Source organism: Nesoenas mayeri (genome assembly GCF_963082525.1).
Source record: "Nesoenas mayeri genome assembly, chromosome: 6".
NCBI classification, from domain to species: domain Eukaryota; kingdom Metazoa; phylum Chordata; class Aves; order Columbiformes; family Columbidae; genus Nesoenas; species Nesoenas mayeri.
This window is the reverse complement of record NC_137545.1, coordinates 8,395,624-8,420,423: the sequence shown is the minus strand read 5'-3', so window position 1 is coordinate 8,420,423 and position 24,800 is coordinate 8,395,624. Positions and strand designations below refer to the sequence as shown.

General features: G+C 54.1%; 2 protein-coding genes across 2 annotated transcripts in view; both read right to left on the bottom strand.

Annotated features, from left to right (window-relative positions):
- The window catches only part of COL18A1 (collagen type XVIII alpha 1 chain), a 35,674-nt gene extending 11,596 nt beyond the window's left edge, over positions 1–24,078 (bottom strand). The window contains exons 1-2 of the mRNA XM_080347088.1: positions 23,947–24,078; positions 1,654–2,198 (exon numbers count right to left, since the gene is read on the bottom strand). Of these exons, the coding sequence (XP_080203214.1) occupies positions 1,654–2,198; positions 23,947–24,007 (606 nt within the window). The 5' untranslated portion in view covers positions 24,008–24,078. The remainder of the gene's footprint in view (positions 1–1,653; positions 2,199–23,946) is intronic.
- LOC308041690 (uncharacterized protein) lies at positions 5,147–7,159 on the bottom strand (the record flags this gene model as incomplete). Its single annotated transcript, XM_080346594.1, has 3 exons — positions 5,147–5,193; positions 5,632–5,757; positions 6,331–7,159. 3 exons carry the CDS (start codon positions 7,157–7,159, stop codon positions 5,147–5,149), a joined length of 1,002 nt encoding a protein of 333 aa, XP_080202720.1.
- Positions 24,079–24,800: the final 722 nt, after the last annotated feature.

Genomic DNA, 24,800 nt, shown 5'->3' with positions numbered 1-24,800 from the left:
ATCCAGTTCCAGCCCTAAACCAAAGTATCTCCTGGAGGGACGGCTGTAAGGGCCCTTTGCAGCCCACTTTCCCCAATAAAGGGGGCAGCAATACCCTAGGTCTTACCATGCATCCAGCTGCCACCAAACGCTCCTGCCAGACCCCACTGAGACCCCACTTACAGTAACCCCCTTGAGATCTGCTGTCTCAGGGGCTTCTGCTTTATCTGCAGGCTTTGTCCCCTTCATGTGTCACGCCACTGACAAAAAGGCAACCTGGGAAGAAGCCCAGATGCCAGCTGAGACACCCCCCAGCAGCCCTCCAGCTGCCCGTCTTGCAGCTTGACGGAGGGCCAGGTTTTAATCAGCCTGACACCCAGTTAGTTCCAGATAATGTGAGTCAGGGCTGGTTGGTGATGGAAGTACCACGAGGCAGTCAGATGCCGAAGAGACATCCAAGCCTGTGCTTCCCGCTCCCATCTCGGCAGCCAGCCTCCATCTCTCCATCCCAGATATTCCCCGCGGGAAAACTGGGGGCGGGCGGTGGAGTCGGGTGGTTGGCAAGCTGAGGAACATCACCTGCTAGGAAGGCAGGCAGGAGCTCTTTGCTCTGCTCAGGGCTGGTGCTTTGCCCTCCAACTGGTGCAGACCCTCTCCAGCTGGGGAAAGGAGTTCCCCCATGGCCATGACCTGGCCCTTCCAGCATGTTCAAGATTAAAAAAATTGCTCTTCAAAAAGTTGATCTTGAGACCTCCAGGGACCAAGCCAAATCCCAGCACAAACTGGTCCCCAGCCTATCACTCATTAACCCCTTCCCAGGTGAGCTTTCCCTGCCCAAAGCAGTTTAGCTGGGCTAAGCAGTTTAACTGGTTAATGGTTGGACTCAATGATCTTAAGGGTCTTTTCCAACCTAAATGATTCTATGACTCTATAACTGGGACAGCAGCAGCGTTGCTCGTTAGTCGAGATGATGCTTAAGCTCAGAAATGTGCTTTACAAAGAAAGCTCTCCAGGAAAAGCACCGTTCCACTCGGCAGAGCCTCTGTTGCTGGGCAAACCGTGCTCAACCAAGGAGAAATCCGGTGGTGCAGTCCTGAACTTTCCTCTCCTCAAGCACTACGGCGGATTTCCACATTAGCTGCACATTTTCGCCACAATTTCCATAAACCTTATCTAGAATATAAGTCATGCTCAATTCACGGGCTGAGTTATCACCTCCTCTCCTTGTTCTCCAAAGTCTTCCTGCAGATACTGCCCAACGTCAGCCAACAAAGATATGCTGTGTCCCAAGCATTTTTTCCATCTAAGAGAGACATTTTAAAAGCCAAACCAGCTCCCCGACCCAAGGAGTATTTTTAGCAAAGGAGAGACTCAAAGAGGCTCGATGATTGCTGGAAAAGGTACGGGCAATGCTGGCTGCTGTAGCACAATCCCTCTTCCACCTTGAAAGCTTTGCCTTGACAAGACCCTAGACAATAAAGTTGGTGGCATCTCAAGCCACATTTCCCTCTTATCTCAAGCATCTCCTTCCCCAGAGACACACAGAGAGTGTGGCCACTGGTTTGTCTTCTGCGCAAACAGATTGGTTCAACAGACACAGGCTGGTGTCACATCCCTTCAGCCTCACCCAGGCTTCTCCTTGGAGATGCTCCTTGGAGTGACCCAAGGCCTTACCTGGTATTTATCTGGGTCAGCTCCTCCAGCCTGAGCAACAAAGAGCCCAGAGCCATCTTCCAGCTCCATTTCATCTGGGGAGCGCTCAAAGTGGGTCCGCTCGTGCTCCTCACAGTCCAGGTAGAGAACGACTTCGTCCTCCTCCACACTGATAGCAAAGCGTGTCCACTGGTTGAGCAAGGTGGGCACGGTGAAGGTGGCTGCTACATTTGAACTTGGTGAGCCCGGCTCCGTGTAGTAGAAGATGATTTGCTGCTTGCCTGCCTGCAGCTCCGAGAGCTTGACGCCCATGTAGATGATGCTCTGTGAGGAGTCTGTGATGGCAAAGAGCACACCGGCCCGGGGCGAGGTGGGCTGGATGTGGAACAGGAGGGAAAAGTCCCGGTAGAAAGGGCTTGGCAGGTGGTACCGGGCCACTTGTCCCGTGTTGGCATTGGGGCCGAAGACATAGCCGGGGTTGTTGTCAGGGCCATAAATTTTGAGGATCTCCTCTGGTGGGGGGTCTCCAATCAGCTCCAGGAGGCTGACCTCAGCGCTCAGGTTCTCTGCAAGAGGAAGGAGAAGGGGATGGTAACAAATGGCCTGGCGAGTACAGTCACTCTCAACAAGGCACCCTTGGGGTACACCACTGGCCATGTCTCCCCCAAATTCCACTCTTTAGCAACGATCTCCACTCGCCTTCCCTCGGGTCTGGGATCTTCCTTCAGGCTGCAGGTTGGCCAAGGCAGCAACGCTCCTTGAGCTCCTCCTGGAGCACCAGGATGCTGAACAACCACGGAGCCACGAGGAAGCATGTTGCACCCATACCTGCTCCAGGGTCACAGCGACCCCCCACATCATCCCAGGACAAGCTCAACGAGGTCACCCCAGCTGGGAATAAATCAGAGCCATCCTCTTGCAACACCCTGGAAACAGGGCTCAAGCCTGCATGCCCCACCAGCTTCCCAGATGATCTCAATTTGGAGCTCGCCTCCTTTCCCAACTCCTTTTTCTCAAGGCACTTGGGGAAGTTCTGTTCAGGACTGTCTCTCCTACTCGACCCGACACAGCTGAACATCTGGCCGGGGTGAGCCGGCCCTCTGTACGCCAGCTCCTGTTGTTTTGGCACCAGGAACATCCTCATCGCCCACACACCGGGCGCTGGATTCCTCCTCTCCTATGTCAACTGCTCGGGCGGGTGCCAACTCAACGGGAGTGAGAATGCCGGGTGCTTTTTAACTCCATGTTTCCCAGGAGCAAGGAAACCCAACCACCCCAGCTACAAAATAGCCAAGGGTTCCACACTGGGAGTGGTCTAATGGATGCTCAGAGACAATTCAGCCTCATCCCTAATCAGGAGCAGGAGCTGAGAAAATTCAATGTCCCCAACTCCCCCGTGAGCGATGGGGGAGCATCAGAGGTGTGCTGAGCCCAGGAGGACCAGCCAGCAACCTCCACCCTTCTCTGGAGCCAGGCATTGTCCTCCAGAGCTTTTGAAAAAAATGAAGAGGGGAAAATAAAAGAAAGAAAGAAGAAGAAATCAGCCCTGCCTTGCCCAGCCTGGAACCAACACATGTCTTTTGGGATGGTGAGAGGAGATGGAAACCTGGTTGCCTTTTCCAAAGCCTGTGGATGTGGGGCAACCCCAGCCTCCCCCCACTGCCAAGCCCCAGTGCCAGCCCCGTGCCAGGGACCCTGGCAGTGAAGATATCAGAAATGAGACCAATTAGAGGTGGGGGCAAGTTTTCTCTCTGCCAGACCCCAGACCCACTGAGCCTGCCGCTCTGAAACTATTCTGCGCCCACTCTGCTCCTCCAAGCTCCCCGTCCCTCCCAACCTTGGCACCCTAAAACTGAGAACCTCTCTGCAAGGAGACCTCCCTCCCGGTCTTGCACCAGCCCTAAGCCCTCATCTGCTCTGCACCCCAACTGGGCTTCCCCATGGGGCATCCCCATCCCCAATGCAGCCCCTCTGCCTTGCTGCCCACGGGGTCCACTGGATCCCGGAGCTCAGCATCCTTTTGAGCCCAGCATCCTTTCATACCCAGATGTGCGCAGCCCTACACCAAAAATGATGGGGCAAGTGAGCAGTCTCCCCTGGACCTGCAGCGAGCCCCAGCTTGGCACCAAACCTTTAGACACTCCAAGTTCAGACACGCCAAAACTCACTCCCACCATCCCACCCCGCTCGCAGCAGGCAGCTGCAGCCAAGCCAACCGCAAAGGTCACGATGCAGAGATGGAGCTTATCTTGGGCTGGAGGAAGCCAAATTCACAGCAGTTTTAAGGGAAGAGGAAACCAGAGCTTCCTCCCAGGGGTCCGCATGGGTTTAAGAGCCAGTGCTGCAGTTTCTGCAGCCAGACAAGCCATTGGCTGCCCCCAGGGCTCGGCATGGCGGGGGACAAGCTGAAAGAGGCTTTTGTTAGTGATGCAGTTTTCAACCACGCTCCCCACGGTGTTTCAGCCAACTTCGAGATCTCCCCTCCCCTCCAAACATGCCACTCGCCCCCGAGCCCAGGGTGGGAGCTGCGTGCCAGCACTTCACTAATGGACACGTCTCTCTCCCGTGAAAGGTGCAAAGCAGGTGGTGGCCATGGCTATGAGGCTGCAGGGGGGAGCAGGATGGATATAACAAGAGCCCCTCAAACACCTGCTCCTCTGCAAAATCCAAGTGCCCCTTCCCAAACCCAAATATTTCAGGCCATGCTTGCTTTTTCCAAAGGGCATCCAGAGCCCAGACATCGCACCCATCCTCCCCATGACAAACCAGCAGCACCCACTGCAGAGCACTGGGAGCCAGATGGCTGATGCCACAGCGTTTTTAGGATAGTGACTGGCACAGGACAGCTGCAGGGATACTGCTGGTTGCAGTCACTGAGCTGTTATCTCACACTGCCACCAAAAACCCCCAGGGATGCTCCAAGCCACCTCCCCACTCTGCCATGACCTTCCCGGCAGTGCTGAGCCAGGGCTACCAATGCAACTGTGCACATCCTCCCATGGCTGGGATACAGGGGAGCCCCCAGCACACAGGAGCATCTCAAGTCATTCCATGGGGTGCACCATGGTCCCCATGTCCCCAACCCATTCTTGACACTGCCCATCCAGAAGCATGTGTCTCCTCCAGAGCATCCCCGTGACTCTGCTGCACCCTCCAGGGTCGGCTGGTGAACAGAGACGCTTTGATAATGAGGGGATCATGTGTGCGACCCTTGTCTGCCAGCCCCCTGCTAAATCACCCCTCTGACGGCAGCGGGTGTCTCGCCGCTCCTTGTCAGCAGCCCCGGGCTGTCACCCGAGGGCATGGGGGGGCCAGTGTGGGAACACAGCCCCATTCAGAGGGCTCAGCGGGGGGAGCACCAAGCTCCCGCTCCTGCTTTCATCCCAAACTCTGTTCTTGCTCTTACACGCCGATGTGCATTTCTTCAAATATCTGTCTCCCCAGCCTGCCGCCTTCTTCCTTTCACCCCCTGCCAAAGAGGCACACGTCGATCCCTGGCTGACACACACAAGGGTCACAACCACCCAACTACGAAGCCGGAGGCGAAGTAACCTCTGCCGCCTGCCAAGCAGGGGGGATCAAACATTAGCCGTCGGGTAAATCATTAACCCCAAGGCAAAGGGCCACTCGGGGAGAGGGGAGCATGCAAGCATGGCCGTGGGTCACCTTGAAGCCTCCTCACCACCATGACCTCAGTTGTTGCTGTGGTTGGTAGGGACCACAGTGCCACCTGCAAACCGGCCCTGAACGTCAGCATGATGTGCTCGGGGAGCATCTCTTGTCCTGGCACTGGCATGGTGCCTTTTAACCTGGACGAGGTAAAACAGCCTGAGAACAGGATGGAGACGCAGGAAAATGCTGAGGGTAGATGGAAAGAGATTTTTGGACTCAGCAGTATTCCATTGGGACAAGTCTGAAGTATCCCTTGGCACCTAAAGACCTGGGAGGGTTTAAGGAGGGGAGACAGACAAACACACATGCATCACCCAGCCACATTACCTGCAGAAGCATTAATAAAGACACAAGAATACCCTTCATCCTCCTTGGGGAGAGCATCACAAGGCAGAGGCAGGTGGTCACCAGCCAAGTGCATCCAACACTGGTCTCTGACGGCCTCGCAGAAGCCTTGGCAGGGCGGGGGGGTTACAGGGACAGAGGCGCTACACCCAGGGAGCAGGAGCAAGCAGAGAAACCACTCCACGTAGCGATGGCACCGCGATTCAAGCAGCCCCTCCCAATCATGCAAAGCCACCCGAATTTCCACCTCGCTGCTGTGGCGGAGGTAATTTGGTAATCTGACATGGTGGGTGCCCAGCACGCTGCAGAAGGGCAGGTGGGTCGGGATAGGCAGGCAATGGCCAGTCAGCGATATCAGTCCAGGTAAGAAGGCTGCAAGCCCCATGCCACTGCTACTGTAGAGTTGCGCAGCGGAGGTTAGTAAATCAAACCCAAGAGGACGGGAGTTATTGGCAAGAGGAAGATCCACACTGTTAGTCAACCTCCTGTTAGGCAATGGAGGGCTCCAGCTCCCATTCACATCGGCCAGTGCCAGCCCCCAGTGCCCGGTGCTGTGCTGCAGGTTCGGTGGGGTGGGCGATGCTCCATGCTGGGGTTGGAGCAGTTGTGCCGTGGGGTTCTGGGGCGGCACCACCTGCTCGTGGGGACCATCACGTGGTGAGAAAGGGAAAGGCGCACTACCTGGCCAGGGACCCACGGGTCTCTGCAAGGACACCGGTATCCCCATCGCTGCGGGGGTCACTGTCCCCAGGAGCTTCTGGTCCTTGCTGGTTCCTGTCCCCAGGAGCTGCAGGTCCTTAGTGGTTCCTGCCCCAAGGAGCTGCGGGTCCTCAGTGGTCCCTGTCCCAAGGAGCTGCGGGTCCTCGGTGGTCCCTGCCCCAAGGAACTGTGGGTCCTTGGTGGTCCCTGTCCCATGGAGCTGAGGGTCCTCGGCAGTCCCTGTCCCCAGGAGTTGCAAGTCCTCAGCTGTGCCTGTCCCAAGAAGCTGCAGGTCCTCAGTGGTCCCTGTTCCAAGGAGCTGCGGGTCCTCAGCAGTCCCTGTCCCCAGGAGTTGCGGGTCCTTGGTCATCCCTGTCCCCAGGAGCTGCAGATCCTCGGTGGAGCCGCTGGCCGCATCCTGGCCAGGGGCAGGTGACGTGCTGCGGGGAGGAGCGATGCTTGGCTGTGCCGTGCTCTCCACCAGCCCTGTGGCATTCTCGTCCCACTGCTTGGTGTTTTCAGCCACGGTCCCCTTACCCATGGGTGCTACTGTGCCAGGATCCTGCTCCCAGTGCTGCGGGGTGGCGATGTCCCCCTCCACCTGGTCACCCTGCGTCCCCGTGGATGTGTTGGGGGTGGGAGCTGCCACAGAGGCGAGCAGCTCTGGTGCTGTGGTTCCCTTGCTGGGTACCGCTGTGCTTCCCGTGGTCATTCTGCTGCTCCAAATCCAGTTCAGGAGCTGTGTTTCAGAGGAGGAGAAGCAGCAAGCCAGGAGGAGCAGAAACCCCAAGCGACATGGGGCCAGGGCCATTAGGAAGGAAAAATGAGTCCTGTTGCTTCAGAGGACGAAACAGAGAGGCCAGAGGAAGGAAAGGAGGGAAGAGGCAGGAGTTTTGTCCCGGCCAGGCTCCCGGAGAGCTCGCAAACCAGAGCAGAGCGGGAGGAGTGGCCGCGCCGCTGGCCCTGCCAAGCCCTCCTCTCCCCTGCGCCAGCCTCCCTGCAGCCGGCACAGCCCCCGGGGACCCCGCTGCCTGGCTGGGGATCCACCTGAGCCCCCCAAAATCTCCGGGAGCTGCGCCAGCCCTCAGACAAACCTTGTTGCCTGTCCCAGCTGCTGCTGCCAGCTTTTTAACTCCTTCCTGACCAGAAAAATCCTAAATCCTCTCTCCTTGCTCAGCACCTCTGGTTAAACTATTGGCATTCAGAGGTGTACACAAGGCGGGGTCACACACAGACAGTCCCCAGGGATGCCCAGCTTTGGTAAGACATGCATTGATCTCTCCTCCAGGTCTCAGGGAAAGGTTATAACCTCAGAGCAAAATTGAATAAGAAAAAAAAAAAAATCCCAGAAAACACTTCCAAGATTTCCACTGGCCCGAAACACAAGTAGTCCCAAAAGTCAAGTGCTTACAAGCTGCTTTCCCAGTTGGGTTACAGGGCCACGACCCCCCAGGTGCTGTGGCAGGACATTGACGGGGGTGCTTGCAACACCCCCACCAGAGACCTCTCGAAGCCAGGAGGTCTGAGCAACCACAGCCTCGAGCACTTGAGTTTCCCTAAAGTCTGGGATGCAAATCTCCCCTGGACAGTGCTGGCACTCTCCCACGCCCCTTAAAATTAAGTTGCTCTTTGCCTCAGCTAAAAAAAAATCCCCCCAAATCCACTTATCTGTCCCATTTCCCTACCGCAATGTTACCCTCCTCCAGGGATGATGACTCCTGTCCCTGGCAACCACCATGTCCCCAGTCCCCTGCATGGATGGAACGTGCCTGTGCACCACACTGCCATGACACTCTTGTCATGACATCTAGCAAGTCACCTTAGTCACTGAAAAAGTGTCCCTAACAGGGTACATTGCCAAGGAGGTGACAATTTCAGGTCCCCACAGCTGGGATTCTGCATGGCCAGGAAAGCCATGGTCTGCAGTATCGCGGTCTTGCCATATGGAGAGGGAAGGGACGTGACTCTCCCACTGCTCCCATTTTAAACTATTCAATAAAAGCACTGAAATGAATGCTCAGATTTCTATTTTGCTTTATGTAATGTTTCCCACGTGACTTTTTAAGCGATACGGGTGAGTTTTCCCTTAAAATGGCAGCTGGCACAGCAAGGATACCGTTGCTAATAGGCTTTCCCCGCAACTGATGCTGTTAGAGGAGCGTGTTGTGGAACAGCCCACGACAAATCAAATGCGGGACGCATTTTTGTCCGTATGTCAGAGTTTCCATATGGCCCCCCTGAAGCTCGTGTGCTCCCATCAACCTGATGAAAGGAGCCAGCCTGCCAACCCGCCCCGGCGTGTTCGGACGGGACCCCGCTGCGCCCAGCTCTGCTTCCCTGGGGCGAGGGTGAAGCATCCTGGCAGGATGCGGGTCCCCCCCCAGCATCCTCAGCATGTCCAAGAGGGATCCCGGGGGCTGCTGCTCCTCTCCCATCGGTGGGGAGGACAGATGGAGGAGCTAGGTGTCCTCATAGCCTCTTTCCCAAATTATGGGGAGGTAAGTGGGGTGTGTGCCAGGCCACAGTGGGGATACCATCCAAGGCCCCCAGGGCTATGCAGCACCCCTATGGCAGATCCCAGAGCCAGCACGGAGAATCACGAGCCTTGATGAGCCACCTGGTCTCAGCGAGGAGGGATTTGGCAGTGACACCATGCTGGGGTGCCCCCAGCGCGTGCAGACACTGGAAGAAAAAATCCCATTTCTCTCTTTTGCTGGGATTAGGCAGCTCATGATAGCACAGCAAACAGCAGTCGTGCAGGACATCCCCTCATTAAGTCAATGATCTTCATTTCACTGCACATCTCTGCACCAGAGGCTCCTGGGGAAGGAGCCAGACCTTATTTTCGGGGCATCCCAAAACAAGGGATCTAGGATTTCCAAAATAAGAGACCTGGGATTTTTAAAATAAGGGCTTGGAGGGCAGCCCAATGGCACTAGAGCATCCTAACCCAGTGTGCCCAGCTCTGCCACAAACCAAGCAGCAAGTCAGGGACAAGGAACGTACCAGCTGGTGAAATATTTTGAAGAAGTATTTCCCAAAGAGAAGCCACAGCAGCTGGCTTGCTGGCAGAGCAGGAGAAAAGTTCCTTCTTTTAGCCTTCCCTAGGCTAAAGGCTCTCGAACATCACTTTGCACGTTGCCGGAAGATCATCATGACCTTTCACTTCCCTAAAAGCAAAATTGGACCCTCATTCTGGTCCCAGTTCTGTCCTGAGCAGGCTGCCTGTGTCTTCCCACTGCGGTCCAGCATCTGCTAGTATAGCCCAGTCCCCCTGGGAAGGGGGATGAGGCTGCCCTGCTAATTGCAGGCTCAGTTCTGTCCCAGGTGAAAAGGGAAAATAAATGGGGGGGGGGGGGGGGGGGGGGGGGTTGGAAGGGAGGGCAAGAAGCGGGGGGAAGAAGAACGAAAAAAGAAGAGGGAGGGAAAAAGAATTGGTGGGAGGAGGAGGGAAAAAATGGGCAAAAGGGGGATTAAAGAGGGGGCATAAAGGTGGGGGACAAACGGAGAGGGAAGGAAAAAAAAGAGGAACCCTGCCTAAGCCCAGGTCGGCAAACGTCCCTCCACAGCCCAAGGCAGGACCCTCAGCAAGAGCCGGGCAGGCAGAGAGGGACAGACGGATGGGCAGACCGACAGCAGAGGGAGCCTCAGGCCGAGCAGAGCATGGAAGCATCCTCAGGAGACCCATTTTACCGCACCACATCAGGGGTGGCGACCCAGCCCGGTTACACCAGGGACACCTTCTATCCTGGCCACAAGCCCAGAGGTCACCAGAGTGCAGGCAGGGATCCGCCGCTGTTTTGGCAGGGTGCTGCCTGACAGAGTGCAGGCAGGGGATGCAGGCAGGGGATGCAGGCAGGGGATGCAGGCAGGGATGCCCCAACATCTGGAGCTTCTTTCCTCCCCCCGTTCGCATCTTAAGGGAAGGTTTCCACAAGCTGGTGGGGAAACCTGAGTCAGAGATGTCCAGAGCAGGAAGCTTTGAGCCCAAAGATTAAATGCAGCTGCAAGAAGGGCCTTAATGACAACAGTGGATGCCACTGCCAAGAGACTGAGCCACTGAAAGACTCCCCCAGGGCACCTCCAACTGACCTGTACCCCTGGAGCCAGGGGAGGTGAAGCTTGTGGCATCCCCATGGTACAGCTCCCAATTGCCCTTAGCAATTGGGAGCTTTAATCAACAAATTCGCCCATTACCAGGCTATACTTATCCATTTTCTGTTTGCCAAGTCTGGCTCAGGATTCATTCCCCCAGCCAGCATGCAGAAAGGCTGCAAATCGCCTCTTGCTTTTGGTTGCCACTTAAAATGTCCTGAGTCTCCTCAGAGCAGCCTCACCAACCCCCACACAGCACTGCATTGGGGGTATGACATGGAATGACCCCTGGGACCAGCAGGATGCAGCCCTGGGATGCAAACACATCGGAGACCCACAACCTTTCCTGAGCCACTAGCACTTCAGCAGCTCGCCAAAAGCTTGCTGGGTCACTACCAGAGATGACAATATTGCTGTAGGATGCTCAGGAAAGCATCGGTCTCCGAATGGTACAAAACCACAGCAGAGCAAGCGCCTGGGACCACCGCTGATGCCAATGCCCAATCTGTACATCTTCGCTTCCACAGATGCTGGTGGGGAAGGAAGGATGGAAACCTTGACACCGGCACAAAATACTGGATGCAGGAGCACTCAAGCACTGAGTGGAAAAAATCAGCGACTGTCAGCAGCAGATGGTATCTATAAATCCTATCGATGTTTGGGATTTTAATCCGTTCTTCATCTAAAAGCCCAAACAACAGTTAAAAGGTTCTCAGCAAGACCCACGCTGAGGATATTGCCACATCCCCAGCCGCTGACGTCCCATGTGGAGACAGCACCCAGGGACAGATGGGGACAGACAGTGGGACCTGGCCCCCGGATTGGGCACACAGCCAGGGAGATGGGAAGGCTGGGGATGAGCATGTGTAAGGGCCAAGCTGGTGTGTGCGACAGCATCCATCACAGCCCCAAATGGGATGCAGGTGCAGGTTTGCCACAACCTGCTTCTGGGCCAGCACTTCCCCCCGCCTCTGGCTGCACAACACCGCCAAACCCCCGGGACCGCAGCGTTCCTAAACATTTACTCATGGACAGCCAGAAACATCCTCCCAGCAAATTCCTCGATAAGATAAACCCTGAAAATGTCACAACTGCCTCAAGGAGCCACCAAAAAACTCCTGGCAGGGGAAGAAGGGTGGCTGTGCTCAGACCCCTTGCATCCTCCTCCTGCTCCCGAACTGAGTGGAGACGAAGGCACCCACTGCTTCTGGGGCATCCATTCTACTCATCTAAGGAGAATTTTTAATTTGTCAGCCCTCATGGGAAATTATGCATGCAATGGCAGCGGGCAGGGCGAGCAAAGCGCAAAGCAAACAGCCTTCCTTCCAAGTGTGGCTAAAAATACCCACGGGAGTCAAGCCCCCGGGGAACAGGTCTCACCAAAGGCATCTTGAGTTTGCCTTGTAACTCGTTACCCTCCGGCAAAGATAGGGAGCCTTGAGCAGAGAAGGGATAGCCAAGAGATGCTGGTCTCCCCTTTTTTTCCCATCCACGTGGGTAGGACAAGGCAGCACCTGGTTTATCTGGCAGCCAGGGCAGGGAGCTGCAGCTGGAGTGACTTTGGCCACGCCGCCAGGTGCCCTGGCCAGCTCAGGGGATGGGCAGTAGCGAGGGACCATCAACCTCTGGGCACAGCCAAACCCAAGGGAGGTCTTTAAAAGTGAGAGCAGGTCTTTAAAACACAACAGGAGCTTGGTGTGACCTGTAGCCCCCAGCCCCATCACCAGCCCCTGCCCTGCCCCTGCAGAGGCCACCGGCTCTGCTTCCCATCACTCGCCTCCCCCAGGCCGACCGACAGCCGGGAGATAAGGCGAGGAGAGGCGAAGGAAGGAATGCAACCCCCTCACTCAACCTCCACCGCATTAATAAATCACCTCACAGACTAATTGCTCCTTGGAGGGGGAAGAATCACCCCCTACCAGGGTCCCGGCTCAGCCTGGGAGCCACGCTCTCGGGAAGCTCTGAATTTCAATTGCGTTCCTGGCATTCCTGCCCCACCATGTAGCTGAGGGGGCTCCGGTGGCACCCGCAACCACCCTCACAGTCCCGCTTACTGGGGAGGCGGGGGCTGCTTCCCATCTCCGCAATGAACTGAGCAGGTCTGCAGCTGGGGAGGACCTATTTACCCAGAAATACAGGGAGACCAACGCATCCACTTTCTCAGCTTGTGGACAGACATCACGCAGCAGGATGGATGCTGTGCCGTGGGATGAGGGGAGATCAGGGCTGCGGTGGAGGGTTTGCAAGCTGACTCGATGCCACCACAACCTGCACATCAGCACAAAGCAAGGTGCAGAGGAACAGGACAAGACACCCAGGCAGGGTATGCTTCTCCGGGGCCCAAATGAAGCCTTCAAGCATCATGCAGTAGAGAAGCCAATGACGCCCAAAATGTCAGGGCATGACTCCCACAAGCATATTTCCAGCCATGGAGGGGGCTGGGCACCAAGAGGGCTTGGGAAAGGGCCAGCAGGACATGGTGCCCCCGCCACGACCATGGTTGTGCCCTGCACCATGCCAGGATGCTAGGCACCAAAGTCACAGAGTGCTGCCAGAGGGTAACCCTGCACCAGCTTTGAAGGCTGCACAATAAAAGATGGGAGTCGTTCATTCTCAGTTGTTTTTCAGGACTTTAAGACACATGAAAACACCAGCATGGCTAAAACAAAGAAAAAAAATCACCAGACAGAATACAGAAAAGCTACCAAATGAAGTAGTACCTGAAGCTACAATGGAGTGGTACAGCATCCATCCTATGGTACAGCATCTGTCCTGCATCCACCGCAAGCGAGGGATGCCGGGTGCTATAATAGCTGGTCCATGCGGCTGAAAGAGGCAACTGCCACAGCTTGTGGATGCTTTACAGAGCCTCTCTGCAGCTTTATACCAAGGGAAACCTCATCCTCTGTGCGTCTTGCAGCAAACAAAATCCAAGTTCATGAGGCTGCTGCGAGAAGCACTGTTTTGCTAGGGAATGGAAAAGAGGGATCCAGGAGGGGTTTTGCTTTTGGACTTAAGCTGCAATCTCGCGCTCATCCAACCAGCCTCAGTCTTGTCAGAGCTGCCCCCCTGCAGCGCCGGGGACTTTGTTTAGCTTGGAGCCTCTCAAAGCCCCCAGCCGTGCTCATAATAAGACTCCTTGTCCGCTCCACAGTCCTTCCACCTCTTTGCACTCCTCAGACGACACTTGCTTTTGCCACTGACTTTGGCATAATTTCCCTGCTCTTTCTGGAGTTTCCCCTGCTCCAGGCAGCCGAGCTTGGCCATCTCGCTTTGGCATTGCATCCCATGGCATCCCATTTCATCCCATTCCAGGGACGTCTGCTGGGCACCAAGCTTCACATCAGACCTCATCACAACTTTCAGTCCCCCAAGGAGGGGATACAAGGGCGCAAGATGCCCAGCAGACTATTTAATACCTTCATTAGCATCCTGGATGAGGGGCCACTTAAACAGAGAAAGTGTCATCCAGCCCTTGAACCTACCCTGCTGCACATGTCCCAGCACTGAAGGAAAAATAAATCAGCTGAATGCCTTGAAATTAAGTTGAGCGATCACAACTTGATGTCATCCAAGGCTGAAATCCCCCACTCACTACCAGGACAACATGATAGTCTGTCTCTCCATTGGCACAGCAAGTATTTAAAAAGCAACATTTATCTCTTTTGAGAAAGTTCAAGCATCACCAGAGATAGATATTAAAGAGATAAAACAGGTCGATGTTGTCAGTGGCTGCTTTGCTGCTCCATGCAAGTGGAGAGAAGGTATCTTTGTTTCCTTCAGTGCAGGGAAAACACACCAAGACCTTCATCCAGGCCAGAAAACACACCTTCCCCCTCCAACCAAAAACCAAATACACTGGGCAAGGCATCTACAAATCCTAAGGACAAGCAAGAGATGGGAATCAAAAGCCATCAGTTGCCCCATTATTCCTTTTTTTTCAACAAATCACTTGCTTTTAAAGGTAAAATACAATGATGATAAAGTTTTAATGCATCAGAGTTGAGCACTATAACATGACAGATGTCAAGAACAAGGATGGGGATAAACTGTGTTCCTCCTTGCATGCAGATGGGGATTCAGAAGCAGGTTTGTCCCGTTCTGAGCACAGGGATGATGCCACGGCTGGGCACTGTCCCCAACATCAGCATCCTACTGCCACCGACCAAGGACCACCACATGGCACAGGGTCATGGAGATGGGTCCCTGCCAGCCATTTTCTGGGAAAATAAGGGTTAAAAAAAAAAAAAAAACAAACCACACACAAAAAACCAGCAGGCATGCCTGAAGAGGAGGATTAGAGAGAATAGGGCCATTTCTCAGCAAAGACTATGGCAACGTAAATAGAAAAGTAACATTACGCTCAAGACAGGGGCCCTTTCGCTTCGCTCCTGCCCTACAATGCCACTATTGTTTTGCTGACAACTGGTAATTATCCCAAGCTGCACACACTGGTATTCCCACCCTTTAACCGAGAGGGATTTTGCCGCCACCGACCCTCTGACACTAGCAAAAATTCACATACCACAGGGTTCAGAGGCGGGGCGGGCTGGAAAGGCTGTGAGCCACACTGGTGCGTCACTGGGGGACCTCCTTTTAGTCATCCCTAAATAAACGAGGCTACTTGGGATGGTTTTGTTCCAGATGACCACACTTGGGGTTCAAGGTGCCCCAAACAGCAGGGGGTCTTTCCCCTCATCACCACCTGCTGCCAAAGAACTGTAATGGGGCTGAGTCAGATCAATCACTTCTCATTTATGAGATGGGGGAGTCGTGGTCCCAGCCTCCCCAGCCCACAGAGACTCTAGCCCAGTGCCAGCACCAGCTCAGATAAGGTGATAAAAAAATGCTGAAAACTGCCTCAAGATGGATTAAAACACTCCCGTCGTAAAATGTAGACTTTTTATTTTTTGATTTTGCAAGCTGGTACATGAGCCAGAAAGACCAGGGAAAAAAAAAGCCTATTTTTTTTTCCGCCAGAGGCTGCAGGCAGCACAGCCAAGGACAGAGCAAGGCAGAGGACACACGCAGCCACCAAAGGACCCGGCTACGAGCACCACAACCAGCTGCTACAGGATTGTTTTCTTCTTCTGCATTTTAATTACACAATTGCAGAAGTTTCTTCCTAACGGGAAAGCTGGAAACTAGTTTTTCCTGCAGCAGGGCCAACTCCACAAATGCTAGCAGTGACCTGTAAAGATAAAATAAGCCCCATAAATCAGCAGCGCAACATCTTTCCTTCCTTGCCGCGTCACCGGCCTGCTTTGCTGCTGTGGGGTTTTTATTTGTTGTTGTTTTAAGCACCCAAGAGAAAAGAAACCACTCCTAAAACCCCATTTAACCCATCCCAGCTGCAGAAAAAACCCCACGTACGCAGGAAGAGCTACGCGATGGGTCTCCAGGCAAGCTACAGCCTGTCCCCGAGCGCCCAGCCAGGCTTTGTGGGGAACGAACCCCCCTTCTCCCAGCCCTGGAGCACCGCCAGCCCCTCACCTAATTAAAGCATGTGGCCACTTGCAGGCAGCAAAGCCAGCAGCTGGAGCACAGAGGTTCCAGCATCTCTGGGGCTGAGCCCCCACCACCAGACCAGCACCCCACTTCCAGGGATGCTGAAAACTGGAGGAGCTCCCAGGGCTGCGCTGGTACCCGGCCGACCATGACTCCTCTCCATCACTTGCTTGGCCAGAGCAGCGATACGGCTGCAGGGTAAAGATTAAACCCAGATTTTGTTCTTTAAATCGTTTTTTGCTGGAGGATGTTGCTTTGCACCCATCTTTTCAGGGATATCGGAGAACAACAGGATGGGGGGAGTAGCAAGGAAGGGACAAAGGCTTGCGTGGCTTGCAGGGGAAACATTCACCGGCCCCTCTGCAAGGAAGGGAGGGCAGGAGAAAGCCCGGAAGGGGCCATGGGGAAAGCAGAGGAAGGGCTTAAAAGATTAAAATGGGACAATGTTATCAGCAGGCAGCTGCTCCATGCCTCCATGTCACGTATGCGGGGGGCTCTGACTGCCGGCCCTGGGTCCATGGCACCCACCAACACATTGTGGTACCCACAGCGGTACCACCCTTTGGATGTTTGGGAGACATACAGTGGCACCGGCTGCACCCCTGAACCCAAGCATGGGCAGTGAAGCATCTCCAGGAACACTTGGAAGCAAACTGGGGTCATCAAGAGATTCAACAGCAAAAGGGCAATAAATAGATGAAACAGCAAAATGAAATAAATGGGAAACATTTTTACTCCCTACCCAGGTAAACTGGTTTTTACTGGTGTTCATGCAACTGTGGTTCATCAGTCCAAATCACACCAGCAACACCCTGAGGCCAAAGAGATGCTGGTAGCTTAACAGCAACTCCTGCACAGCAACTGCTTGCACAGCCCAGGCGTTGGGCAGGTACTGGCAGACCCAAGCAGTGAGGTGCAGGGATGTACTGGGAGACCCATTTCCACCATGACAGTCAGACTTACAGTGACACAGCCTGTCCCGAGGTCCCAGGGTGGTCACGGTGGAGCTGGTGCAACCTGGCCACAGTGCATCCCCCCAGTGCACTCCCCAAAGAAGGGCTGGTGTTGGTGCGGGGACACGGATGCTTCACCACTGACTCCCCAATCTGCTGGCTAGCCAAAACATCCATGAGCCTGTTTCATCGCCCGTTCCCCAAATTTCCCAGCTATTGGACCAAAGCCAAGCAGTGAGAGCTGCCGGCAGAGCCCAGGGCTCCCCCTGTCCGGCCGCTCCTGGGATGGAGCGGGACCCCACCAACTTTCACCTTACACCACTGCATTAATCCTGTTGCTAGGACACCCACGAGTGAAGAAATACAACACTTGACGGATTAGCGTCTAGACTGGCTGACCTTTCCCTACGCTCGTGAGGTGGAACCAGGGCAAAAATCGGGCGCCGTCAGCTAAAAGGAGGGGTTTTTGTAAAGTTGTTATTTTTTTTCAGATGGGAGCCAGAGAGGGAGGGACATCGCTGTTGCTGAAAGAGCCATTTCACTACCTGCTGCTGGAGAGGGATGTGCAGGAGACAGATCCGGGTCTCGCAACCTGCTGCCAAGCCCAGGCTTTGCCCAGCAACCCCGTTGACAAAAGAGCCTTTCATGAGAGGGGACGATGTCAACTCCGCAATTAGCAGGGGAAAAGAAAAAAGAGCCGAAAGAAGATTATTACCTCCAGCAGTTGCCTCTGGGGGCCCCTCTCAAATGGTTTTGTTAACTCTTTCGGCTGAGCCCAAGGAAAAGGTGGGGAAGGAGCAACCAACGTCGGCAGCAGCTGGTGGCCGGCTGGACTCGGGGGGTATCTCAGCCTCACAGGATGCCACAAGGAGACCTGTCCCCTTGAGTGCTGTTGAGGCAGGCTGGCAGTGAGCGATGTCTCTGCGCCTGAGCTCCAACACTGGATTAGACCCAGTGGGAACCAGGACCAAGCTTCCACATCCCAGCTGGGAGGGGACCACTCTGTCTCCAGCCTGGCCCTGTAAGAGTCCCTGCAAGATCAAACACTGACCTTGGCGAGTGGCATCCTCACTCAAGCCATCACGCAGCTGCAGAGGATGCCATGTGCTGAAGCCCTCCTGCCTCCTGCCCTGCTGAGCAAAGCAATGGAGAGAGCCCACCCCAGCCCACCGGGAACTGTGCATGGATGAGATGCTGGGACACCCCAATTCCCTCCGCCTTTGTGGCCCAATATCTCTGTCTCCCCACCAAAAAGATGAGATAGCTTGTTAAAATAAAACCCCGCATGTTTTTATCGGACGATGCCCTGTTTATCTGGTGGGAAGGGGTTAGAAAACCTGTGTCTGGGCATTTTTTCTCTTCCCAATGACAAAACCTAAAACACACAATTTTGCCTTTCACCACCCACCTCGAGGAAATCTGGCACAGGTCACCCAGGGGAGAGCAGTTTGTCCTGACAGTGCCACTGTCCCCTACACCAGGGGTATTGCCTGATGCAAGCTGTCCCTGCAAAAAGCCACGCAGAGAGCAAATCCCCAGCCTGGCCTCCAGTGGCTTTGGCAGGCAAGAGGCCAGACTGAGTGGGGTCACAGGATGGGGATGCACAGGGACAGCTCACCCTTCTGCCCTTCTGCCACCCTGTTACCGCCACTTTCCGGAGCTCCAGCACTCGCTCCTGAGGAGCCAGCATTTAACAGCAAGCCCTGGGCATAGAGGTCCCTGAAACAGCTGCAGAAATAACATCTGGTTAATCAAGTCCTACATTAAAAGCCAAAAGCCCACACGTGCTGCTGTGACGCACCTTCCTCCATTCACAGAGTCAGGGACTTTCTCACACTTCTCGATATTCAAGAGGATTTTGTACCACCTGAAATTGCCGATCTCTTCCATGCCACCTCCCGCTCACCAGTGCCTTCTCCGAGCACTGGCTCTCAGCAAGATGAGGCACATGGTCCCAGAGGGCAGCAGCACTGATGCCGCATGAACACTGGTACCCAGGGATGAGAAGTGTGGCTGGAGGTCAGGAGAGCTGGTCAGAGCATCCTGAGACAGCAGAGAAGAGATGGAGCAACGGAGAGATGAGAAGCCCAGCACTGGCCCCTTCCATCCACTGTAGATGATGTTGCATAGCCTGGAAGGATGACAGCCATGCCGTGGGCTCCTCATCAGGGCTCTGGGGAAAGAAACCCCACTCGTGACACAGCGGGAGGTCATCTCCTTACAAAACACAGGTCCTCCTGGCTCTGAAAGTATTCATCTCCTCCCCAGGGCAAATGACCCAGTACTCAACAGTGGAGCATGAGTCATCTCGTGAGTGAGTCAAGCCATTATTAATCACGACCACGCGCTAACAAATGCTGGATTGAAGACTTACGGTCTTGGCACATGGGCAAGTAGCCACTACAAGCCCTTTGCCCATTTCAGGACCCTGCTATGGAGATGCTGGCATCACAGAGGGTAACAAAAGGTGTCTTGGGTTCTGTGTCACCTGTAGGTCCCAAGTGTGGGCAAGCCCACTCCCCTTGCCATAGCACAGCCCCCTGCCCAAGGGCTACGGATACCCCATCCCTGGGGGTGATGTGGAGAATGGGCAGGTGTCCTAGGGGTGCTCCCCAGGAAGGAGCGAGGAGATGATCCCATGCTGGGGTTTGACAAGGAACCTCAGGAGTGGCTGAGACCAGGCTGGCCGTGTGAGTCCAGGGTCTCCGGCTGTTCCCAGTCCCCTGTCAAGGTTTCCCCAAGATGAGGGTCCTGCCCTTCTGAAGAGCAGTTCATGGCCAGAGAGGAAGGACTGAGCCAAAAAGATGCCTTCACACTCAAGGGAGCTAGTTGAGAGCAAGACAAGACACTGTTTCAACTTCACCCTAACACAGTCATGGGTGCCTTGCTATCCTGACTTGCATGCATCACCTCCCCAACCTGGACCATAGGTGTTTAGGAGAGAGGTCCATGTCACCCCTTTCCTGGGGGGACCTTGCCAATCCTACTGCTGGCAGACACAGCAGAACATGCAGCACCCCTGTACCACCCATCTCACCAGACATGTAGGTCCCACAATGGCAGAAGGGACATCTCCCCAACTTTCAGCAACCCCTCGCCCTCCCTGATCTCGCAACACCACCAATTTAATAAATGACAGCCTATTGTAAGCAAGAACAAGCACAGAGTCCTTGATCCAGCAGCAGCAGCTTGGGACCCACCAGCAGAAGTCATGGCCAAGGCCTCATGTACACATCAAAACCCACCCTAAATCTGCCTCCCCAGGTGATGCACCCCAGCACCGTGCTGGGAATGCTGCTGGGACAGAGGGAAATCAAACGGGACCCAGGCCACCCTCCATCCACAGCATGGGCGCAGCCAGTGAGCACTGCCAGCTTATCTGGGGTTATCGAAAAGGTGCCGTTTATCCAAAAGTCAACAATCCCTGACTCAATTAAGTTACAGACTAACGAGGAAGGTGGGAAAAAAAATAATTTGTTTGACTACAGCGTTTACTGGAGGAGAGGAGGGTGCCTTACTTGGAGATAGCCTCAGGGGCCATTGGGCTGATGGAGATTTATGCTAGCAGCAATAGTGGGAAGAGCACAGGAATGGTGATGCCAGGCTGGCAAGTTGCAGAATCCAAGTATCCTGGCTGCTCTTCCCACCCCAGGCTGTTCAGGCAGCCTCCCACAACCTGGGGACAGGGTCAGAGGAACAGCCAGATCTTCCAGTCCCTTGGGAGGAGGAAACCAGCAGATTGAGCTTGGGAATAAAATAAAAATACAATAAAATCCCACTAATGACCTATTTCCATCTTAGAAAAGGGTCGAGACACAATGCCAAAAAAAAGCAATAAAAATTCCACAAAAGCAACCTTTTCAACTGCAAACCAGCAGACACGGGATGTTCCGGACCAGATGTTGCTCACTGAGAAAGCCCCAGTGCCGAGGATGCTCCTGCCAAACAGCGCTGCAGGTCAGAGCTGGGAGCACAGCAAATCTCCGGAGCCCTGTCCCGGAGCAGCCCTGGGGTGGGAGAAGCTTTGCTTTGCACGAACCACCCCTTCACCCCTAAAGGGTTTATTAACTGTGCTCACGTCTCAAGGCCATTGAGGTTTTTTGGCCCACTGTCTGCTCTTGCATGTGCCCACAGGGAAAAAAATTGAGTAGAGAGACAGAGAACACGCTGAACAACACTGAGATGCTCAACCATGCAAGCAGAGCTGGCAAATGCACACGGAACCCGGGAGGAAACCCACCAGCTGTGCCGCCAAGCTGCCACGCACCCCACAGACAGTCCTGCTCCCGGGGACCAGGAGGGATGCAGGACATCAGGCTTCAACATCGCAACAAGACACCCAACAGCTTTCTCTTTAATGAAGGTTCCTCTCTCCTTAATAGCAGAGCCAAACTTCTCAAGAACAGGAGATGGCCTCATGAGTGTCTGAGCATTTCTGCATTAGTCCAAATCCAGATGAACAGCACCCACAGTGTATCAGCCAAGAGTTTCCCGGGGTATGCTGGTTCTGCCACACCACGTTCTTCCCTCTCTGCTCTTTGCTCGCTTCCACCCAACATGAACTATTCTTGCCCTCGAGCCCACTCCAGCTCTTCCCACACCCACAGCCTCCGTTCTCACGTTTCCCTCAGTGGCTCCAAATCCACATTAAGGCAATGTCAGAAGCCTCCATTAGTTGCACAAATGTTCAAACCATTTTCTAATCCCATTCAGCTACTCACTTCAATTACATCTTTGGCAACAAGCTCTCTAGGCTAATCAAGTCTTATATTAAAGCCAAAACACACACACATGCTGCTACCACATACTCTCCTCCAACCACAAAGTCAGGGACTTTTCTCCCACTCCCTGATATTCAAGAGGATTTAGTACCAGCCAACACTATTGCAGGTTTCTTCTTCACTACCTCCCACCCATCAGCACCTCCTCCAAATACCAGCAGGACAGGACACATCTTCCCAGAGGGCAGCAGCACCGCTACTCCACACACATTGGTACCCAAGGGATTAGGAACATGGCTGGAAGACAGGAGAGAATGTGAGAACACCCAGTGATGGAGCGAAGTGGAGGCCAGCACTGGCCTCCCCATCGGTTGCAGAAGATGCTGCCTCCAGGCTGCATACACAGCCAGAGAGATGTGCAGGATGCTCTTGGAAAGGATTCACCTCTAACGCTTTCTCAAATGTCATCAGATACGCTAGAAGATCGTTAAAATGCTTTATTAATCCCATACCTCTGGGCTGCTGATATACATCCGATATTTAATCCCAGATGTCTCCTTCAGCACTTTGAACTCTCTACTGAAATGCCAGAATGAATTCTTTTCTCAGTAAACTATCAGAGTTTGGAAGAGACACAGCGCACTCACTGGGATTGTTATTTCAGGGCTTAGAGCATCATCTCTCGCAGTCACTGCAGACCAGAACGGTGCGGGAAAGAAGCCAGCACCAGGCATGCCCAACAACAGGAGGAGCAGTGAGGTGCAGGGAAGCCCTCGCTGGCAAAGCTGAGCAGCAGCCCCGCCAGCACCCCAGGAGCAGTTTGCACAGCTCCATCCCTCCTCCCTCTCCTTCTCTCCATGTGTCCTCCCAAAGACATCACCCTCCGCAAAGCAGCCCCAAGCTCAGAGCATCTCTCCAGGCAGGGAAACTGGAGTAACCTGGAATCCCCAGCATAAGCAAGACCTGAACCTGTCAGAACGAGTCCAGAGGAGAGCACGAAGATGATCCAAAGACTGGAGCACCTGTCCTGTGAAGACAGGCTGAGAGATTTGGGGTTGTTCAATCTTGAGAAGAGAAGACTCTAGGGAGACCATATGGCCTTTTGATACATAAAGGGAGCTCATAAGAAAGGTGGAGAGACTGAGACTTTTTAGCAAGGCCTGTAGTGACAGGACATGAGGCAACAGTTTTAAACAAAGATGATAGGTTTAAATTGGACATAAAGAAGACTTTTTTTTTATGATGAGGATGGTGAGACACAGGAACAAGATGCTCAGGGAAACCATGGGTATCCCATCACTGAAATTGTTCTGGACATGGCTTTGAGCAGCCTGATCTAATGCCAGATGTCCTTGTCCATGGGGGTGGACTAAGTGATCTTCAAAGGTCCCTTCCAACCCAAACTATTCTGTTATTCTATGATAAAGCAAGAGCGGGAAAATTAGTAAGACTGCAGATGCACAAGGACGAGACACCTTGGGCTTGCATAGAAGAGCGGGTCACTCCATGTGCCTGGGAGCTTCCCCCAAGAGCCCCCAACAAGCCCTAGATGTGCTGGAGGACAAAACAGTGGCATCCCATGGCACCAGCTGTGGTGAGAACAGCTCTCCCTCACTATCCTGAAGGACTGGTGACAGACCTCAGCTCCACCAGACACCCTTGGGGCTGCCCAGGAGGCTGCTTTTCAAACAGTGGTGGCCGTGGCAGCCACATGCCCAGGTCCTCAGCAGGCTCTGCACTCACTGGAGGATGTAGCTTCAAATCGGTCCTCATCTCTTATGCTCACTCCCTGCTCCACATGCTCCTGCCTTCTTAAAAAGAAGCTGCAACATCCCCTCACTAGAGAAAAGATGGTTTCTCAGCAACACAGTTATCAGCTTGGGGTTTTTTAAGCCTTGTGATAGCACTTAAAATGGGATTGCAAAACATGTTCCTCTATCCTCTCCAAGTGCTCAGGTTTGCTATTTAACAGCATCGAAATTGTATTGACATGAACACTGCAAGAAGAGGTTATTCCAGCTACAAGCCAAAAGCAATGTCACAAAGAGGCTGCTATTCAGAGGTGTGCGCAGGATCTTCCAGAGGTCATAGGGAAAAGCAGCTCAGCTCTCCATCCTCCCAGGGACAGACACCAGTGGGGAGCTCCCAGGTACCCACAGCCACAGAGAGCCAAGAGAGACCTAGACTGAGCTCCCTTTCCCCACAAGGAAACACAAAATCACATCAGAAGGAAGTGAAGAAAATTCCTGCCTGGGAGCACAGCGACTATGCAGGACTACACAGTCTCTTTTTAAACTGAATTTCCAGGCCCAGAGTGTCACCTGAGCGGGGCTGCTTCACCTTGGGATGGGATCCATCTGCCAGGGGACGGACCAGGAGCATCCAGGAGGGAGCCGTGCACAGGCTTGGTTCCTTGCAGCTACCAGCAGCCCAGGGCAGCTCTTGCTCCCCACCAGCTCCCACACAGAGAGTGGCGGCCCAGATAAGGTTTTGCAAACAGAAGTGCTGCCAGCTGATAAGGAGGTGAGTCCACAGAGCCTCCTAAGCACAGCAACCTCCCCAGCTGCTCCAGCCCATCCCAGGGGCCTCAGCAGCCAAATGGTGCTGTAGGAGCTGAGAGGTGCCAACTCTCCCCAAGTGGAACCCATGCAGGTGGGTGCTGCCCACAGCTGATTTCCCACAGCCCCTTCTCCTAGTCTTTAGAATGAAATTCTTAAAATAATGTTTGCAAAAGCTCTGATCCACCTGTCAGAAATCCCCAGGCACCGATGCCAAAGCAGTTATGTCACAGGCTGTAAACCGCTTTGCACGGCACCTGTTTCATCTTTGAAGGCACGTGCTTGCAAAGAATCCCAGCCACTGAGACCGACAGGCCATTGAAGATGGAAATAAAATCAAGCATGAGCCTCTATGCCATCAGCAAGCAGCTCCAGCACCTGCTATATTTAAGAGAGGGAGGAGGCAGCTCAGCTTCCCAGGTGTTGCCTGCATTGTCATCATCACCAGCTGACACCTTAATGTACCAGCCCATCCCCACCCCAAACTAACACAGAGAAACTCAGTGCAAGATAAAATTAATTAAGTCAGGCAGCCCTGGCCGGTTTGGAAATCCCTTAAGGGTGGGGATGCCCCATCTCTGGGGACCTGTCCCAGGGATGTCCCCTGCTCCTGGGAA